The sequence below is a fragment of the Oncorhynchus kisutch genome, linkage group LG11 (genome assembly GCF_002021735.2).
Source record: "Oncorhynchus kisutch isolate 150728-3 linkage group LG11, Okis_V2, whole genome shotgun sequence".
NCBI classification, from domain to species: Eukaryota; Metazoa; Chordata; class Actinopteri; order Salmoniformes; family Salmonidae; genus Oncorhynchus; species Oncorhynchus kisutch.
This window is the reverse complement of record NC_034184.2, coordinates 36252615-36270441: the sequence shown is the minus strand read 5'-3', so window position 1 is coordinate 36270441 and position 17827 is coordinate 36252615. Positions and strand designations below refer to the sequence as shown.

At 41.1% G+C, this 17827-nt stretch overlaps 1 protein-coding gene across 1 annotated transcript; it reads right to left on the bottom strand.

Annotated features, from left to right (window-relative positions):
• Nucleotides 1–8395, bottom strand: LOC109899724 (glutathione S-transferase omega-1). The gene is made up of 7 exons (XM_020495192.2): nucleotides 8250–8395; nucleotides 8099–8150; nucleotides 7287–7395; nucleotides 6944–7166; nucleotides 5603–5704; nucleotides 1009–1115; nucleotides 1–553 (listed from the first exon to the last, which is right to left on the bottom strand). Exons 2-7 carry the CDS (start codon nucleotides 8124–8126, stop codon nucleotides 403–405), a joined length of 720 nt encoding a protein of 239 aa, XP_020350781.1. The 5' UTR covers nucleotides 8127–8150; nucleotides 8250–8395; the 3' UTR covers nucleotides 1–402.
• Nucleotides 8396–17827: the final 9432 nt, after the last annotated feature.

Below are 17827 nucleotides of genomic sequence, written 5' to 3'. Positions count from 1 at the left end.
TCTAGTTGTGCAGTCTTTATTACATAAAGATATTCATATAGTTTACATGTAAAAAAAAAAACGCTGTGTGTGGACAATGCATAATCGAAATCAACCATAAGACATTATTCAAATAGTTCCATCAACATTTGTTATCATCTACCACTTGTTCCAAACTACATAATCATTCTACATTGTATTGTGTCCATTCAAAACACTGGTAATCAGACAAAACATGTTCCATATGAAAAATAAACAGAAAATATATTTTACTTTGTAGACAGAAATAACCTTTCAGAAAAGTTTTCTATGAGATACACAACTGTATTGACATGTAATTCCCTAATTACCTGAGCAGGAATAAACATTTAGAGTAATTTAAAAATCTGGTAACTGGACGGCCACGGGTTAAGTGCCACATATCTACAGGCCATAGTCATAATTGGGTTTCCCGTCTGCGTAGGTCTTGTAAAATGCCTTGTAGGTCTCAGTGGGGAACATGGTGGCTTTGACAGTTTGATCCTCGGACATATGCTCTGTCCACTTCTTCAGCTCAGGGGTACCATCCAGACAGCTGGAAATTAGAGAGGAGACATTTATTTGCATTTTGGAAATGGGGCTAATGAGTCCGTGTCACTCAAAGTGCACTTTGGTTGGGAACCATACTAAATCTCACAAGCAAGAGGAGGACTAATCGATCTCATAAACCCTATTAGAGAGATGCAATAATGCGGAGCACTTTGTTGACAGTTATTCTTACACTAGGGCCAGCAGTCAGTCACAAAGCATCTCAGAGTAAGAGTGCTGATCTTGGATCAATTTAGGATTTTTTTAAAATCATAATGAATAAAATCATGTGGACAGGGAGGACATGGTCCTAGATTAGCACTCCTTCTCTGAGACGCTTTGGGAAGACGTGCCTAGGTCTCAAAAGTGTTCCACAACTCCCACATAGCTATGGATTTCAAGGGTTGAGATGCCTTAAATTGAAAGAAAAAAAAGTATATTTAATTTAGAATGGATACATTCTGCTTCAACTCAAAGATCTCCAGCCTCTCAAACCACGGCCACATCATGTAATCGATCATTGTGATTGCATTTCCACCAAAGAACTTGGACTTCTTATTGACAAGATCCTGAAAACAAAAGTTCAGTATTTGAGAGACATGAATAATGCCATCTTATTGTAAACTAAGATAATCAATTGACTTAAATTGATAATAAACTTTCAAAACACTTCAATCTGGATGTAATCAAGGTAAATCCCTATATTATTATTACAGTAGTAATAAATTGTTAATGTTTATATCTAGCAGGGTTTCTGCTAGCCAGTAGTAGCCGGCTTTTGGCAGTAAAAAAAGAAGAAAAAAAGCTTATAAATAAAATTACCACCAGATAACCGGGAGAAGAAAATGCATTGATGGAAATGCATTTTCCCAGTCATGGTTTCATTTGCATAATTTAGTAGAATTAAATTGTGTGTGTCTATATTCTTTATGTATCTTATTTATCACACGCGCACAGCATACAGACAGATGCTGAGTGGAAAATCTGTCAGAGAGATTTTATATTGGCCAAAGACGGCAGGCAGGGTAGCCTAGTGGTTAGAGCGTTGGACTAGTAACCGGAACGTTGCAAGTTCAAACCCCTGAGCTGACAAGGTACAAATCTGTCATTCTGCCCCATGACAGGCAGTTAACCCACTGTTCCTAGGCCGTCATTGAAAATAAGAATTTGTTCTTAACTGACTTGCCTAGTTAAAAAGGTTAAATATATATAAAAATACAAATAAGACCAATCATCATTGTGCAACAATTCTAAACACAATCATATTTGACAAATATTTTTGGCCATGATTAAAAAGAGCTCCTTTTTATTTCTCAACTGGTAATTGAAGCGTGCTTCCAATTCGCCATTCAAATGCTTAGGAAACAGTAGGCAGGCTTAAGTGCATCACACACACACACACCACTTCGCAATGAGCTGGAGGCAGTGGGCATTTTGAAAACATGTAGCTACATCATTGTTTGAGACCTGAACATGTTACTACATATTAGGGCTGACCCCAATTAGTCAACTGGTCGTTAGGCTGTTGGTCAACCAAGATTGTGTTAGTCGAGCAGTAACAAATATATATTTCAGTGAACTAATTCATTGAGGTGGCCTAGACTAAAAGCCAACTTAAGCTTGATCCAAAAATGTGGTTTGAGGAACCATATGGAGGGTGTGATGCAATTGCGGAGCCTCCAGAGACATGCAGAGGCCAAATTGAGCTTTGTAGGACATCGCCATGCGCATCTCAAATTGTGTAGAATGTGGAGGGCTCTGTATTGACATGATTGTGTTTACACAGGATGTACCGCCCAAACTCACTTCCTTGACAACAGCTCTATACTGCTCCATGAAGCGCAATAAGTATGAATGCCCTGACTTCTGCTGAGGCCATATCACCGTAAATGCTGCATGGCCAATGTAGATGTCAAATTCATAACTTCATTGTGTGAATTGTTTGTGTTTGATTGTTAGTTTATATCAATTCACCATTACATTTACCGTTAATTCATATAATTTGTCATCTGCAATGTTTGTTGCTTTGGTTATGGTAATTATTTTAATGCATTCAATATTATTATTACAGTCTTCCCATTCTCATGGTCTGAGTGAACACATAGGTTGTGCACTCTGCAAACAATCCTACACTTGTGAGAAATTTTGTTTATTTCATTCCATTTACGAGTTGTCAAATTTAGTCATTGTCTTTTGTTTGGAGCGCTCCTGTCAATGTTGAGTAAGGACGTGCACATCTCTCCCTTTCGATAACCCCTCAGCATGAAAGCAAAAAAATGGCATTCACTGATCCAGTGGAAATGTCATAAAATAGGCAGAGCTGATTACTTCTTATCAGTGCTGGACTTGGACTGAAATAGGAACCTGTAATCATTTTAGGTGCTGGTACTGTTTATATTTAGGTGCAGGAGTTCCACAATACTTTTAAGGAGCCTTTGGGTCCTAGACTTGGCGCTCCGGTACCGCTTGCCGTACCATAGCAGAAAGAACAGTCTATGACTTGGGTGACTGGAGTCTGACACATTTTTGGGCCTTGCCCTGACACCGCCTAGTATATAGGTACTGGATGTCAGGAAGCTTGGACCAAGTGATGTACTGGGCTGTACACATTACCCTCTGTACACCTAATCATGATGCTCTCAATAGTTCAACTGTATACATTTGAGGTTCTGAGGACCCATGCCAAATCGTTGGTGTTGTCATGCCCTCTACACAACAGTCTTGGTGTGTTTGGACCATTATAGTTTGTTGGTGATGTGGACACCACGGACTCTCGACCCGCTCCCCTACAGCCCATCAATGTTAATGGGAGCCTGTTCAGTCCTCCTTTTCCTATAGTCCACAAACAGTTTGCTGAAGACAAGCAGACTAAGGACATGGATTCCTGGAACCATTTCCTGTGGTCTAATGAGACCAAAAAACTTATTTGGTTCAGATGGTGTCAAGTGTGTGTGGCGGAAACCAGGTGAGAGTACAAAGACAAGTGTGTCTTGCCTACAGTCAAGCATGGTGGTGGGAGTGTCATGGTCTGGGGCTGCATGAGTGCTGCCGGCACTGGAGAGCTACAGTTCATTGAGGGAACCATGAATGTCAACATGTACTGTGACATACTGAAGCAGAGCATGATCCCCTCCCTTCAGAGACTGGGCCGCAGGGCAGTATTCCAACGACCCCAAACACACCTACAAGACGACCACTGCCTTGCTAAAGAAGCTGAGGGTAAAGGTGATTGAGTGGCCAAGCATGTCTCCAGACCTAAACCCTATTAAGCATCTGTGGGGCATCCTCAAACGGAAGGATGGAGTAGTGCTAGGTCTCTAACATCCACCAGCTCCGTGATGTTGTCATGGAGGAGATGGAGGAGTGGAAGAGGACTCCAGTGGCAACCTGTGAAGCTCTGGTGAACTCCATGCCCAAGAGGGTTAAGGCAGTGTTGGAAAATGATGGTGGCCACACAATTTGGACATTTTCACTTAGGGGTGTCCTCACTTTTGTTGCCATCGGTTTAGACATTAATGGCTGTGTGATTAGTTATTTTGAGGGGACAGCAAATTTACACTGTTATACAAGCTGTACTCACTACTTTACATTGTAGCAAAGTGTCATTTCTTTAATGTTGTCACAAAGATGTACTAAAATATTTACAAAAATGTGAGGGGTGTACTCACTTGTGATATACTGTATTTTTTTTTTTTTCATCTAGCCTAGGCCTACTGGTTGTGTGAATTTGTGATCTGTTCCAGAGTCAGTTTGGGCTATTTCTTTCTTGACAAGCTGACCAACAGAATAGGTCAAATGTTCTACTATCAGGGATAGTAGATTGACCTAGGCGGTGTGTCCATAAGGCTAGGGGAAGCTAAGCTTCCCTAAGTAAATTGAATTAAGATTGCCAAAATTATATAACCTAATTAGCATACTCCAAACTACAGAAATAAATACAAATCATTCAAAATAGGCTACTAAAGCGTGATTTGGCCACAGAGGATCATTAGCTTCTCCTAGCCTAGTTGTGGATTGTTTTAAAATCATATTGACTACAGTCGGAAGGAAAGGCAGGTCGCAAATTAGACAGTGTGCACACAGTGAATACCAAATAATTGTTGAGTTGCGACTGTTAGTGAAAAATAGGAGGCCCAAATAGGCATATCGCAACATTTCAAAATTCAATCGCGGGAAAACACAGTTAGGAAAGCAAATGGCTATTGCTGTAAAGAGAAGACAATAAAAAAAATTATAAAGTCTCAACCCAATTGAGCGAACAACAGTAGACCTATAGCAGTGGTGTCAAACTCATTCCATGGAGGGCTTAGTGTCTGATGGTTTTGGGTCTTTCCTTTCAATTAAGACCTAGACAACCAGGTGAGGGGATTTCCTTACGAATTCTTGACCTTAATTCCTCAATCAAGTAAAGGGAGGAGAGAAAACCCACAGACACTCGACCGTTGGTGGAATGCGTTTGACACATGGCCTATCTTATTGGCACCAGCGGAGAGCGTCAGCCATATCCCCAGTGAGTGTGCACAGTCACTCTATCATTGTTGGGTCAGTGCCACTTAAGAAAAGTTTGTTTTTGGACAACAATTCCTTCCTCCAGTTTGTCAGTGTCAGCAGAGTAAGCTACCCTGCAATTTGTTTTATTAAAAAATATTCTGCTAATGTCTCCAGTCATATGAAGTGTAGTAGAAAGGCATGAAATGCATTTTCCCCATGCAATGAAAACATATCTGATATAGCCTATAGCCCAGGCCTCTAATAATCACATTAGGCTATTTTACATAAGTCTGCAGCTACAATGATGAATGGAATTTTTACAGTGAAAATTTGCTTCCCCAAACATGGAACTCATACGCTGCCTATGTATAGGTTAGTTATTTGGGGTTCATTACTCATCTTGAGGACAAGGAGGAAAAGTAAATGTGGACAGTTATTCTAATGTCTTCAAAGAGTGCGGTAAGGACACACATCACGTTTCAAATGTCCATTAAATTAAAATGCTGCCGATCAAATGGCCAGTGCAACATTATCATAACGGAAACCCTGGTCTGTAGTGACTTACTTCATTCAATTTCACAAATTTCTCTTTCAGCTCCCCTTCCAGCACTGAAATGTCTTCTCCATTTTGTTTCCCCATTGGTATCTTGTAGAAATATGGTGTTACCTGTAAAATATATATTTAGAATAAAGGTAAATGTATTTGCAATCCAAACTGTAGTGTTGGTAGAGTATCTGGGTCTAAGTTCAAAAGCAAAAGACAATGCACAAAAAAAATAAGCTATCATTATGTAGTGAAGTGACGGAGACATACAGTGCATTCGTAAAGTATTCAGAGCCTCGATTTTTTTCCACATTTTGTTACGTTACAGCATTATTCTAAAATGTATCAAAATAAATCCACAATCTACACACACACACTAACAAAGCGAAAACAGGTTTTTAGAAAATTGTTTCTACAACTTGGAGTCCACCTGTGGTAAATTCAATTGATTGGACATGATTTGGAAAGGCACACCTGTCTGTATAAGGTCCCACATTCAACAGCGCATGTCAGAGCAAAAACCAAGCCATGAGGTCAGAGGAATTTTACATAGAGCTCATGAGACAAGATTCTCTGGTTTGATGAAACCAAGATTAAAAACTCATTGGCCTGAATGCCAAGTGACAGGTGTGGAGGAAACCTGGCACCATCCGTTCGGTGAAGCATGGTGGCAGCATCATGCTGCAGGGATTTTTTTTTCAGCGGCAGGGACTGGGAGACTAGTCAGGATCAAGGTAAAGATGAACAGAGCAAAGTACAGAGATCCTTGAAAACCTGCTCCAGAGTGCTCTGGACCTCAGACTGGGGCAAACGTTCACCTTCCAACAGGACAACGGCCCTAAGCACACAGCCAAGACAATGTAGGAGTGGCTTTGGGACAAGCCTCTGAACGTAATTGAGCAGCCCAGCAAGAGCCCGGACTTGAACCCGATCGATCATCTCTGGAGAGATCTAGAAATAGCTGTGCAGTGACACACCCCATCCAACCTGACAGAGCTTGAGAGGATCTGCATAGAAGAATGGGAGAAACACCCCAAATACAGGTGTGCCAAGCTTGTAGCATCATACCCAAGAAGACTCAAGGCAGTAATCACTGCCAAAGGTTCTTCAACAAAGTACTGAGTAAAGGGTCTGAATATTTATATAAATGTGATATCAGTTTAATACATTTGCAAAATTTTCCAAAAACCTGTTTTTGCTTTATCATTATGGGGTATTGTGTGTAGATTGATGAGGGGGAAAAAAGTGCTGAAATTTTACAATAAGGCTGTTATGTAACAAAATGTGGAAAAAGTCAAGGGAATACTTTCATGGTTTCCTTTACAGAGTGTAAAATATTATTGTATTGAGAGCTAAGCATACCTTGGAGAAATTCTCCAGCATCATTTTCTGTTGGGCCTTCTGAAAAGGATCAGCTGGGAGCAGCTTTTTGTCTGTGTAAACCTCATCCAGGTAGTCACAGGTGATTGGTGACTCGTAGATCACCTGACCACTCGAAGTCTCCAATGTTGGAACCAGGCCAAGAGGGTTCTTCTTAAGGAACCACTCGGGTTTGTCTTTCAAATTAATGTTGACAGTGTCATGCCTAAGGCAAAATTAAAAGTTACTTGATTATTATTAATATAATCTTAGTGACATTTATGGAGGCTATTGTGTAAAATGACAGTAACTCCTTAAAATTCTGTTGGTACTGGTAGCAACTTACTTGATCCCCTTGGCATGAAGGACTAGTCTGGTTCTGTGGGCAAAGGGGCAGAACCTCATACTGTAGAGCCTGATTTGACCTTTGGCAACCAGGCCAGGAGCAGAGCTTCCTGTTTAATAAAGGGAAATAATGTCCACTCATTAAGCCCAATAAATATCTAAGATTTGGTTTATTGCAGATCCCTTACTATTCAGCATATAGGCCTAGCCATGGGATGTGTGTTCTACTCTTTCCCACTTAATCCTGGCTGTCATCATCAGATATGGTCATGTATTTACATGATCTTGTGAATAGAATGTTTAAAGCCCTAGCAGTGATACTGCGAACCAAGAGCCCTATAATCCAGTGACAGTAATTTTGTATAACTAAGAGTACCTGGCAACAGGAAGCACATCGCGATCATGGTGACTTTGCAAAATGCCAGGCCAAATCAGGTCATACGTCAAGATATCGTGTAAAGTAAACAGCCCCTCCTTAACCAGAAGTAGATGGCCTATTACAATTGTTCCCATAGAAAAACGTTCAGTTGTCATGACTGTGCAAAATATCATTGAACCAAGCTTCCATTCCCCCTGAAATATGAAATCGTCAACTCTGTCCCCTTGAGATGGGACAAAGTTGAACATGTGCTCTTTATGACAGAATATACTATTTTAATAAATAGTAATTTTTGACAAAAGTAAGGCATTCTATTCGTAGAATGACCAATATAATGAGTCAACGACAAGGGTAGAAAATACAGCTAACGTTAGCTCCAACGAATAGCCTAGCCATGACAACACATGCCACATATATTTTAGAGTCTTTCTTACCTTTCGCAAAACATTTTTCAGAGGCCATGGTAGATGAGCAATTATTCAGTCTCTAAATGAAACAAAGGTACACATTCATGCACACTTCTTGAATACAAACATAAAATGCAAAGACTCTTTGTTCACATGTTTTGTACAATTTAATACTTACCAAGGTATTTTCTTCAGTAACGTTCTATTCTGGTATTATTTTGTTAGGTTTTCGAGGTCTGTGTTGATTTGACAAGTCGAGTAACTTACTTCCCTGTGCGTGTCGAATTTAGAACTCGTTTCTTATTCTTCTTCTTCTGCTTTTGCTTTTTCTTATTCTGTGTATTTTATATAGCGGTTGGCAACCAATTTTAAGGTGCATTACCGCCACCAACTGGACTGGAGTGTGGACCAGAGACAGGGAAGGTCTAAATCCTACCCAATATTCTCATCTCCCAAAGGAAACAAATACATAAATACTGCACATCCCCTGAAGATTTCCCCAGCAGTTCACTTAATATTAGCTCTCCAACCCCATTACTCAATTCTAATAACAATTTCTCTCTTTCCCTCCCATATTGCTTGCACTGAAAAATAATGTCTTCCACTGTCTCCCTCTCCCCCTGACAATGATCACACCTCCCAGTCAGATGTTTTTCCACCAATTTCAATTTGCTATTGCGACTTGTGTCCCAGTCTCAGCCTTGTGACTTCCCTGCCACCACGTTTTCCTGGATCTTATACATGGGGTCTTCAATTTCCCTCCCTTTTCCACAACTCTTGCCATTTATTTTTAACCACTTAAAAAAAAAACTTTTAATCAACCCCTTGGCTTCTGCTTTACTGATGGACAATTCCATCGCAGCATTAGGATGTTTAAGAGCCTGCTTGGCGATAACATCCACCTCCTCATTCCCCTCTACTTGTTAGGATGAGCAGCACAGGGGAACCCAAGAGCAGACTCAGACCAGGAAACAGGGATGAATGAACCAAGATATTTATTTTAACACAAGGAGAGATGAAGTGCAGATCCAGGGAAGCTCAGATGAGTTGTAGGAAACCAGATGTGGAGGCTGAGGTTGGAGTGAGTTGGGTTGGGACAGGGTAAACAGGTCTGGCGGGGAATCCAAGGAAGTGATGGTGAGTAACAGCATCAGGCAAGGAAACAAGCACAGCAGGATCTTAAATAATAACAAATAGCTAGCCGCATGACTGACTGAACAGCAATTACAATCTGCCACAGTGGAAGTGGCAGGACTTAGTATTTGTCAGGTCTTGATTATGGAACGGGTTGCAGCTGGTGAGGATCCGCTCTGGCTCCAGCACACCTGTCTCCAGCCACACAATCACACACAAACAGAAAGGGGGGGGGGGGAGTGTACTAGAGGAGTGGCTGCAGGTCAAAGAGACACCAGATGACCACTAGGGGGTGTGGCAGGAGCAGATGTGACACTACTCCCACATGAGCTGGTACCCAGGGCACCATCACAAATACCCCCTTCTGTCTCACCCTGTACAAGCACTGTGATACCTCTTACAATACATCCTTAAGCTCATCACTGCTGCACCGGAGTCAGAGCAGATGACTACCCTGTCTGGTCTCAGCTCCAATTTAGAAATCAACCAATGGTTTCAGCACATGTAAGGGGTAGGTGTAGAAAGGAAGTTGTAGTAGCTAGTTGTTAGGGCAGGGTTTCTCAACAACTAGAAAAACATTTAAAAACGTTATAGCTGTTATGAATTTGGCTGCCAGCTACAGTAACTACAAGCTACACTATTAGATTTCTTTTTTTTTAAAACAAGGGGTTGTTAGGCTGTCCCCATAGGAGAACCCATTTTAGTTTTATGTAGGAGGTTCAAGGTTCAAGGTAGAACCCTTTCGGGTTCCATGTAGCCCATCCGGCCGACACATGGCGTTATTATTCATTTGACGTTGTTTGTCATAGCGCCATCTGGCGGCTGGTTGGGCAAAGTTCCATGTAGAATCCTCAGTGGAAAGGGTTCTACATGGAACCAAAAAGGGTTCTTCAAAGGGTTCTCGTATGGTGACAGACGAAGAACCCCTTTAGGTTCCAGATTGCACCTTTTTTTCTAAGAGTGTATGCCCGTTTAGAAGGAGGCCTAGCCCCTTACTGATGAGGAGCCTAACCTGAGTGTTTTGTTTCTTTGGTGGGCTCAGGGTTTGACAAGCAGCCTGCTACATCTGTGGTGATTACATAGTTTTCCTGAATATGGAGAAGAAAATTACTCATGACCAAATATGACACAATACCAATGACATTCAGATAAACCTATCACAATAAATCTGTCTATTGTGCCATGGCTGTCTCCCAGACCACAGAAAGGTACTCTGACCAGGAAGTGGTCCATTTGACCCCAGAGGAGGAGGTAGAGGGTCACCCTATAGGCCAAGTATACCAAGAAGGACTGCTGCGCATCCTCGAGATCTCCAGCCTGGTACGACCTTGTTTCACTTCACTCATGTTCAATATAACATGCAGCTTTATATAACTCAGGATTTTTTTAAATAAACATAAAAACATTCCTGTTTTATACATGTAGTATTGTTCTTAAGAGACTGAATCTTAAAAGACCAAATCTATGAGAACAAAGGAATGATAACAACACATTAGGTTTATGTTATAACCGCTCATAACACTATTAACCTGAGTTATGTTGTAACTGTCATGTACAATGTTCAAATGCAGTGCCACCCGTGTTGGCTGGGAGGGGTGAGGACACTCTCCCTTACCTCAGGCAGCCAGACCATGATCACCACTGTCCTGAAAGATGGCTCTCTGTTCTGTACAAGACTCAGGTAAAGCAACAGGGTCAAGTCTGAATGCAATGCAGTGTTGAACACCAGAGAGCACTATAGTTCATGTAGATGTGAGATTTGACACCAGCTTGACTTATTAACATTGGGAGATTGTTAAATAATGATAAAACATTTCACAATTTCTACTATTACAAGGAGAACCTTTCTCTTGTTATAATGCATTGGACTACTTTTATTTTTACATTTTCTTCTATCTATTTCTCTGTGTCTCCATGAAGGCTGAAAATGACCGTTGCTGGCAAATCCCAGGAGAGTGTGATGACATCAGAGAAGCCAATTCTCAGTATGACATATTGACATATCGTGTGAATTAAGTTTAATCCAATTCAAAGACTGGTTGTGAGACTTTGTACTCCAGTACTGGTGTGGGAAACATTGGTGATTTAACAAATACTTCAATAACTGAATCACAAAACAGCTGTGTTGCTGTTGGCACATTTTTACTTGGTGATTGCGACATCTCGATTAACTTTATCCGTTATAGTGTGAAAAGATCATGACCAGAATTGTAGCAAGGCAGAAACATTTTTGAAGAAATGTTGGGTGCTGTGTCACACAACATTATTTGAATATAACACAGAACTGATATCAACGGGGTGGCATTAATTGTGTTGTGGGTTTATAATACTTTCTTGTTCACAATTACTAACATAACATGGGAACAGCCACAGTTGGGTAATGTTCAGCCACTGTGCCATTACCTGCTTTAGTGCTGTTTTTTAAATGATTTGTGTGCACTTCAGGTGCAAGGTGATGTGTTTTCTGCATTCCATTCAAGTCCCATCATGTTGAGTAGTAAATTCTTTAGTTGGGTGTAATTTGATATCTGATGTAATGTGAAATATATGATAACCATCATACAGTTCAGATGAGTCATTGTTGACAGATATACTGGCAAAACAATGTACTGTTTTTTTAGGTAGTCCTGATAAATGTATCCACTAATATGCTTACAGTATACGGATACTAAACAGAATTAATCCAACACCAGTAGGTCACCATGGTAAAACACACAAACACACACAGGGTGAGATTATATTCTTTGACTGACTCCCTTTCAGGTCTGAAATGAGATTGAGCTGGAGAACCTAGCCAAGTGCTACCTGCATGGCATCCTCAAGAGAATTCTGGGATTCCATGAAGGTCAAAGGGCAAGCTATAACTTGAGAGTCACAACCAAAAGGAAATCATTTTCAAAGGTGCAGCAACAGATATTTTTTGAGACCGTGTGTTTTGTTGGCTTTACCTCAGGCCTTCCACTCTGAACATGAGGTGAAAAACTACACCATAGGGCCTCCCGGGTGGCGCAGTGGATAAGGGCGCTGTACTGCAGTGCCAGCTGTGCCACCAGAGACCCTGGGTTCGCGCCCAGGCTCTGTCGCGACCGGGTGGTCCGTGGGGCGACGCCTAGCGTTGTTAGGGAGGGGTTGGCAGGTAGGGATATCCTTGTCTCATAGCGCACCAGCGACTCCTGTGGCAGGCCGGGTGCAGTGCGTGCTAACCAAGGTTGCCAGGTGCACAATGTTTCCTCCAACACATTGGTGCGGCTGGCTTCCGGGTTGGATGCGTGTGTTAAAAAGCTGTGCGGCTGGTGTCAAATCTCACATCTACATGAACTATAGTGCTCTCTGGTGTTCAACACTGCATTGCATTCAGACTGGGTTGGGTTGTGTATCGGAGGATGCATGACTTTCAACCTTCGTCTCTCCCGAGCCCGTACTGGAGTTGTAGACAAGATACTAGCTACTAAACAATTGGATACCACGAAATTGGGGAGAAAATGGGGTCAAATTCAAAAAATATTACAAAAATAAATACAAATAAAAACTACTCCATGAAGGAGCGGACTAGCAGGAGCAGGATGATCATCATAGAATGGAGAGTATGAAGAAGATTGAATGAGCTGACAGCAATATGAGTTGTGATGTATGTCCAGTGCAATTGCTAGAGATTTTGCACATTCTGCACTTGCCTTCATTGGCAATTGCTATATGTTTTTTTTTTACATGCCACTCATCTTCTTTTGAAACATCCCAGTTCCAGCAGGAGATTTTAGAGACGAAGAGCAGGATCATGGCCAAAGAAGAGGAAAGCCGTGAGAAATAGAGTGCTGCCCTCACAGGTAGCCTGAGTGCCCAGCATGGAGGCTCAAACCCCTACCTCTACAATGGCCTCTCACCTTCACTTACATTCTAGGATGTCATATACAAAGTGAAAACACAGATTTTGACAGGGTGCACAAGCAGAAGGAGATCAACTGATTGAAGGATAAGAATCGACGCATCATAGAGATCATGTCAGAGCTGGACCTGAAGAGGAAGCCCAGTCAGTCTGACAACAAAGGGCCAGGGTGGGCACAGTTTGTGGAGGACTGAATTATTTTTTTTGTCCCCCTTTTTAATGGTTTGTATTTCCACCAAATCACAAGTTACTTCACATCAAATTATGATTGGTGACTCCCCGTCTCCATATTCAATTTTAAAAGTACTGCGATGGAAATGTTTATGTTTGTGCTTTTCTACCAATTTCTGTGTTCTATTCATGTGCTTTTCTAATAACCAATTTCTGTGTTCAATTTGGCAGTACGCCCAGAACCTTGTTTTGAGAAAGGGATATCTCAGGTTCAAGGTCTCAGCTTAGAGAGAAGAAGCCACGTGAGGTATTGGTCTGTCAAATGCATGACCCAGTATTGGTCGGTAACATGAAGGAAACAAACGTTAATGTTGAATTAACTATGAATGATGAATGAGCTAAATCATGCTAATATAACTTGTCTGTATATAAGAGAACAAACGGGACTGCCCCGGGTAGAGCCCCTGATCAACATGTGTACATGGTTTCATTGGGGTACATGTAGTTGGAACCTCACCCCAAAACAGAGAAAGGAAGAGGAGAAGAAGAAAAAGAAGAAACAAAAATGGCTGGCTGCCAAGGTACTGTGTCACTTGCTTCCTACCTTCTCCCAAATTAATCTTTCCCATCTCCCACTTATTTAATGTTAATTCTAACAGGTCATTCTAACAGCTAATTAACCATTACTAACACAATCAAGGTCTTACTCACTCACTGATAAATTGTTGAAAACTGTGAGCTGTTTTCTAAAAAAAAATCCAGTGTGAATTGATGTTAATATTATTTTCTTGGGCACCCATTGAAACTGACATTCTGCTTACTATATTTCTTCCTTAGTGACAATATCAGAGAGAGGGCTCTAGATGAAATGGTGGGTGCAGTGGTCAACATGAAATATTAATTAATTTTAAATATGGCTATGAATATGAATTGAATACCCAATTTTAATTAACATTCAATAAATGTACAGTTAACATGATAAACATGTATTAGACTGGATTGTCCTGGAGGAAAAAGTCATTTGAAGTAAACACATTGTAGAGATGTATTTGAATGTGTTTTCTGTACCAGACTCTGGAAGCTGAAATAAAGAAGCTACAGACTTCCATATCATAGACGCTATTTGGGGGTTTTATGGAAGAAGGTACTCTGGTCAGATGAGACGAAAATGTAGCTTTTTGGCCATCAAGGAAAACGCTGTCTGGTGCAAACCCAACCCCTCTCATCACCCCGGGAATACCATCCCCACAGTGAAGCGTGGTGGTTGCAGCATCATGCCGTGTGGATGTTTTTCATCGGGAGGGACTAGGAAACGGTCAGAATTGAAGGAATGATGGATGGCACTAAATACAGGGAAATTCTTGAGGGAAACCTGTTTCAGTCTTCAAGAGATTTGAGACTGGGACAGAGGTTCACCTTCCAGCAGGACAATGGCCTTAATTATACTGCTAAAGCAACACTTGAGTGGTTTAAGGGGAAACATTTAAATGTCTTGGAATGGCCTAGTCAAGGACGAAACCTCAATCCATTTGAGAATCTGTGGTATGACTTAAGCTGTACACCAGCGGAACCCATCCAACTTGAAGGAGCTGGAGCAGTTTTGCCTTGAAGAATTGGAAAAACTCCCAGTGGCTAGATGTGCCAAGCTTATAGATAGAGACATACCCCAAGAGACTTGCAGCTGTAATTGCTGCAAAAGGTGGCTCTACAAAGTATTGACTTTGTGGGGGTGAATAGTTATGCAAGCTCAAGTTTTCTGTTTATTTTGTCTTATTTCTTGTTTGTTTCACACACCATTTTTTTAGCATCTTCAAAGTGGTAGGCATGTTGTGTACGTGTGCGAGCCATCGGGTCAACATGTAAGAGCTTTCCACACTTGGATTGTTCAACATTTGCCCATTATTCTTTCTAAAATTCTTCAAGCTCTGTCAGATTGGCTGTTGATCTCTAGCTAGCTAGCTATACATACTGTATTGCTAGCTAAGTAAATTCAATATCACCAGCTAGCTAACTTCATACTAGCTAGTTATCTTTATGTATTTATTGTTGTAACTCTAAATGTGTTTGAAGCTAGCTAGCTAACAGCCATGGAAGAGTGTGAAAGGAATAGCTAGCAGTTCCAGCAGAGAAGGGACAGTAGGTTACTTTGAATTGGGCAGGGACCTTTGTGGGTGGACATTATGAAAAGATTATCCAGTTCCAGTCCCTAGTGAGATACTGAGGACAGTAAGATATAGCAACATAATATTCAGTGCTGTCTAATTTGAGTATAATGCAGCCTATTTCTTTGTGATGCTTTCTGTACTCAGATACAGAGAGTTGTGAAACCCTGTCTGCAGATGAAGAGTTCCCAATGAATGTCCTAAGAGAATAAGGGTACATCCTTGTATATCATGGGTTATATGTGTACCCAGGTTAGCAAATTCTGCAAACAAAAATACAGTTAAAAAATATTGGGTGTACAGGCTTCTATTCCAACCCAGCACTACCACACCTGACTCAATTGATCAAACCTAATTAGTTGATAATTAAGTGTGCTATTGCTTGGCTGGAATAGAAGTCTGCTCACCTAGTAGATGAAGGATCAGTGGAGCAAGGTTGGCCACATCTGGTATGGAATTTCGACTTTTAAATTATGCTTTAGTAATAATCAAATCAAAATCAAATCAAATTTATTTATATAGCCCTTCGTACATCAGCTGATATCTCAAAGTGCTGTACAGAAACCCAGCCTAAAACCCCCAAACAGCAAGCAATGCAGGTGTAGAAGCACGGTGGCTAGGAAAAACTCCCTAGAAAGGCCAATACCTAGGAAGAAACCTAGAGAGGAACCAGGCTATGTGGGGTGGCCAGTCCTCTTCTGGCTGTGCCGGGTGGAGATTATAACAGAACATGGCCAAGATGTTCAAATGTTCATAAATGACCAGCATGGTCGAATAATAATAAGGCAGAACAGTTGAAACTGGAGCAGCAGCACAGTCAGGTGTAAGTTGAAACTGGAGCAGCAGCATGGCCAGGTGGACTGGGGACAGCAAGGAGTCATAATGTCAGGTAGTCCTGGGGCATGGTCCTAGGGCTCAGGTCAGTTGAAACTGGAACAGCAGCATGGCCAGGTGGACTGGGGACAGCAAGGAGTCATCATGTCAGGTAATAACAGCCTACTTGTCTAACCTTTAAATATGAGTTAGCTTACATGTACAATTTTAAATGATATGAAATAGTGTTGATTCTTTGAATTTAAATGTTTAAACTTGTTTTCATTGTTAACTATTATTCTAGATTAACTAGTGTTGATTAATCACATAACCCAATCCTACAATAAAGAGGGCAATTTTTCTGTGTTGTATTCTTTAATGAACAATATATATTTGTTCAGTTGTAAGCTTGCCAACTAGTTTTATTTGATTGTCACTCTTTTGCTCTAGATAACAGCCACATGAACCCATTTTGCAGCTGATAATGGCATGCAACGCCATTGCAGCCATAGGCCGACAGCAGTGGTCCCCAAATCCAGGCCTTGAGTACCCCCAAAACACAATGTTTTGTTGTAGCCCTGGACAAACATACCTGATTCAACTCATTGAGGGCCTGATGATTAGTTGACAACTTGAATCATGTGTGCTTGTCCAGGGCTACAATAAAAATGTGTTCTGTTGGGAACAACTGGCATACCGTATGATGGCATTTGCCTTATGGATATTTGCAATGCACCCCTTAACATTGTACATCTGAAGCAGATAATAGCTTAACTGACACATTGTTTACATATTGTTGAGCTATATGTTCTCTATTTAAAAACGATACCAGCAGACAATGTATATGAGGCTAATCATTCTAGTAGATTTTGTACATCCATTGTGCTGACATGAAATTGTTTAAATCAAAACCAACCCTTGTAATCTAGGTGGTAAATGTATGGAAACTGGAGATGGGATCCTTCGTTGAAAACATACACACAACTACTTCTACCAAGTTCAATGCCAGATACTTTTCTTCCAGAATGTCTGAGTAGCACTTGTTAGTGCCAGGGCTTTGATGGACACTCCAATACCTTGATTTTGTTGTCCTTAAGCCATTTTGCCACAACTTTGGAAGTATGCTTAGGGACGTTGTCCATTTGGAAGACCCATTTGCGACCAAGCTTTAACTTCCTGACTGATGTCTTGAGATGTTGCTTCAATATATCCACATAATTTTCCTACCTCATGATGCCATGTATTTTGTGAAGTGCACCAGTCCCTCCTGCAGCAAAGCACCCCCACAACATGATGCTGCCACCCCTGTGCTTCACGGTTGGGATGGTGTTCATTGGCTTGCAAGCCTCCCCCTTTTCCCTCCAAACATAACGATGGTCATTATGGCCAAACAGTTCTATTTTTGTTTAATCAGACCAGAGGATATTTCTCCAAAAAGCACAATCGTTGTCACCATGTGCAGTTGTAAACTGTAGTCTGACTTTTTTATGGCGGTTTTGGAACAGTGGCTTCTTCCTTGATGAGCGGCCTTTCAGGTTATGTCGATATAGGGCTCGTTTTACTGTGGATATAGATACTTTTGTATCTGTTTCC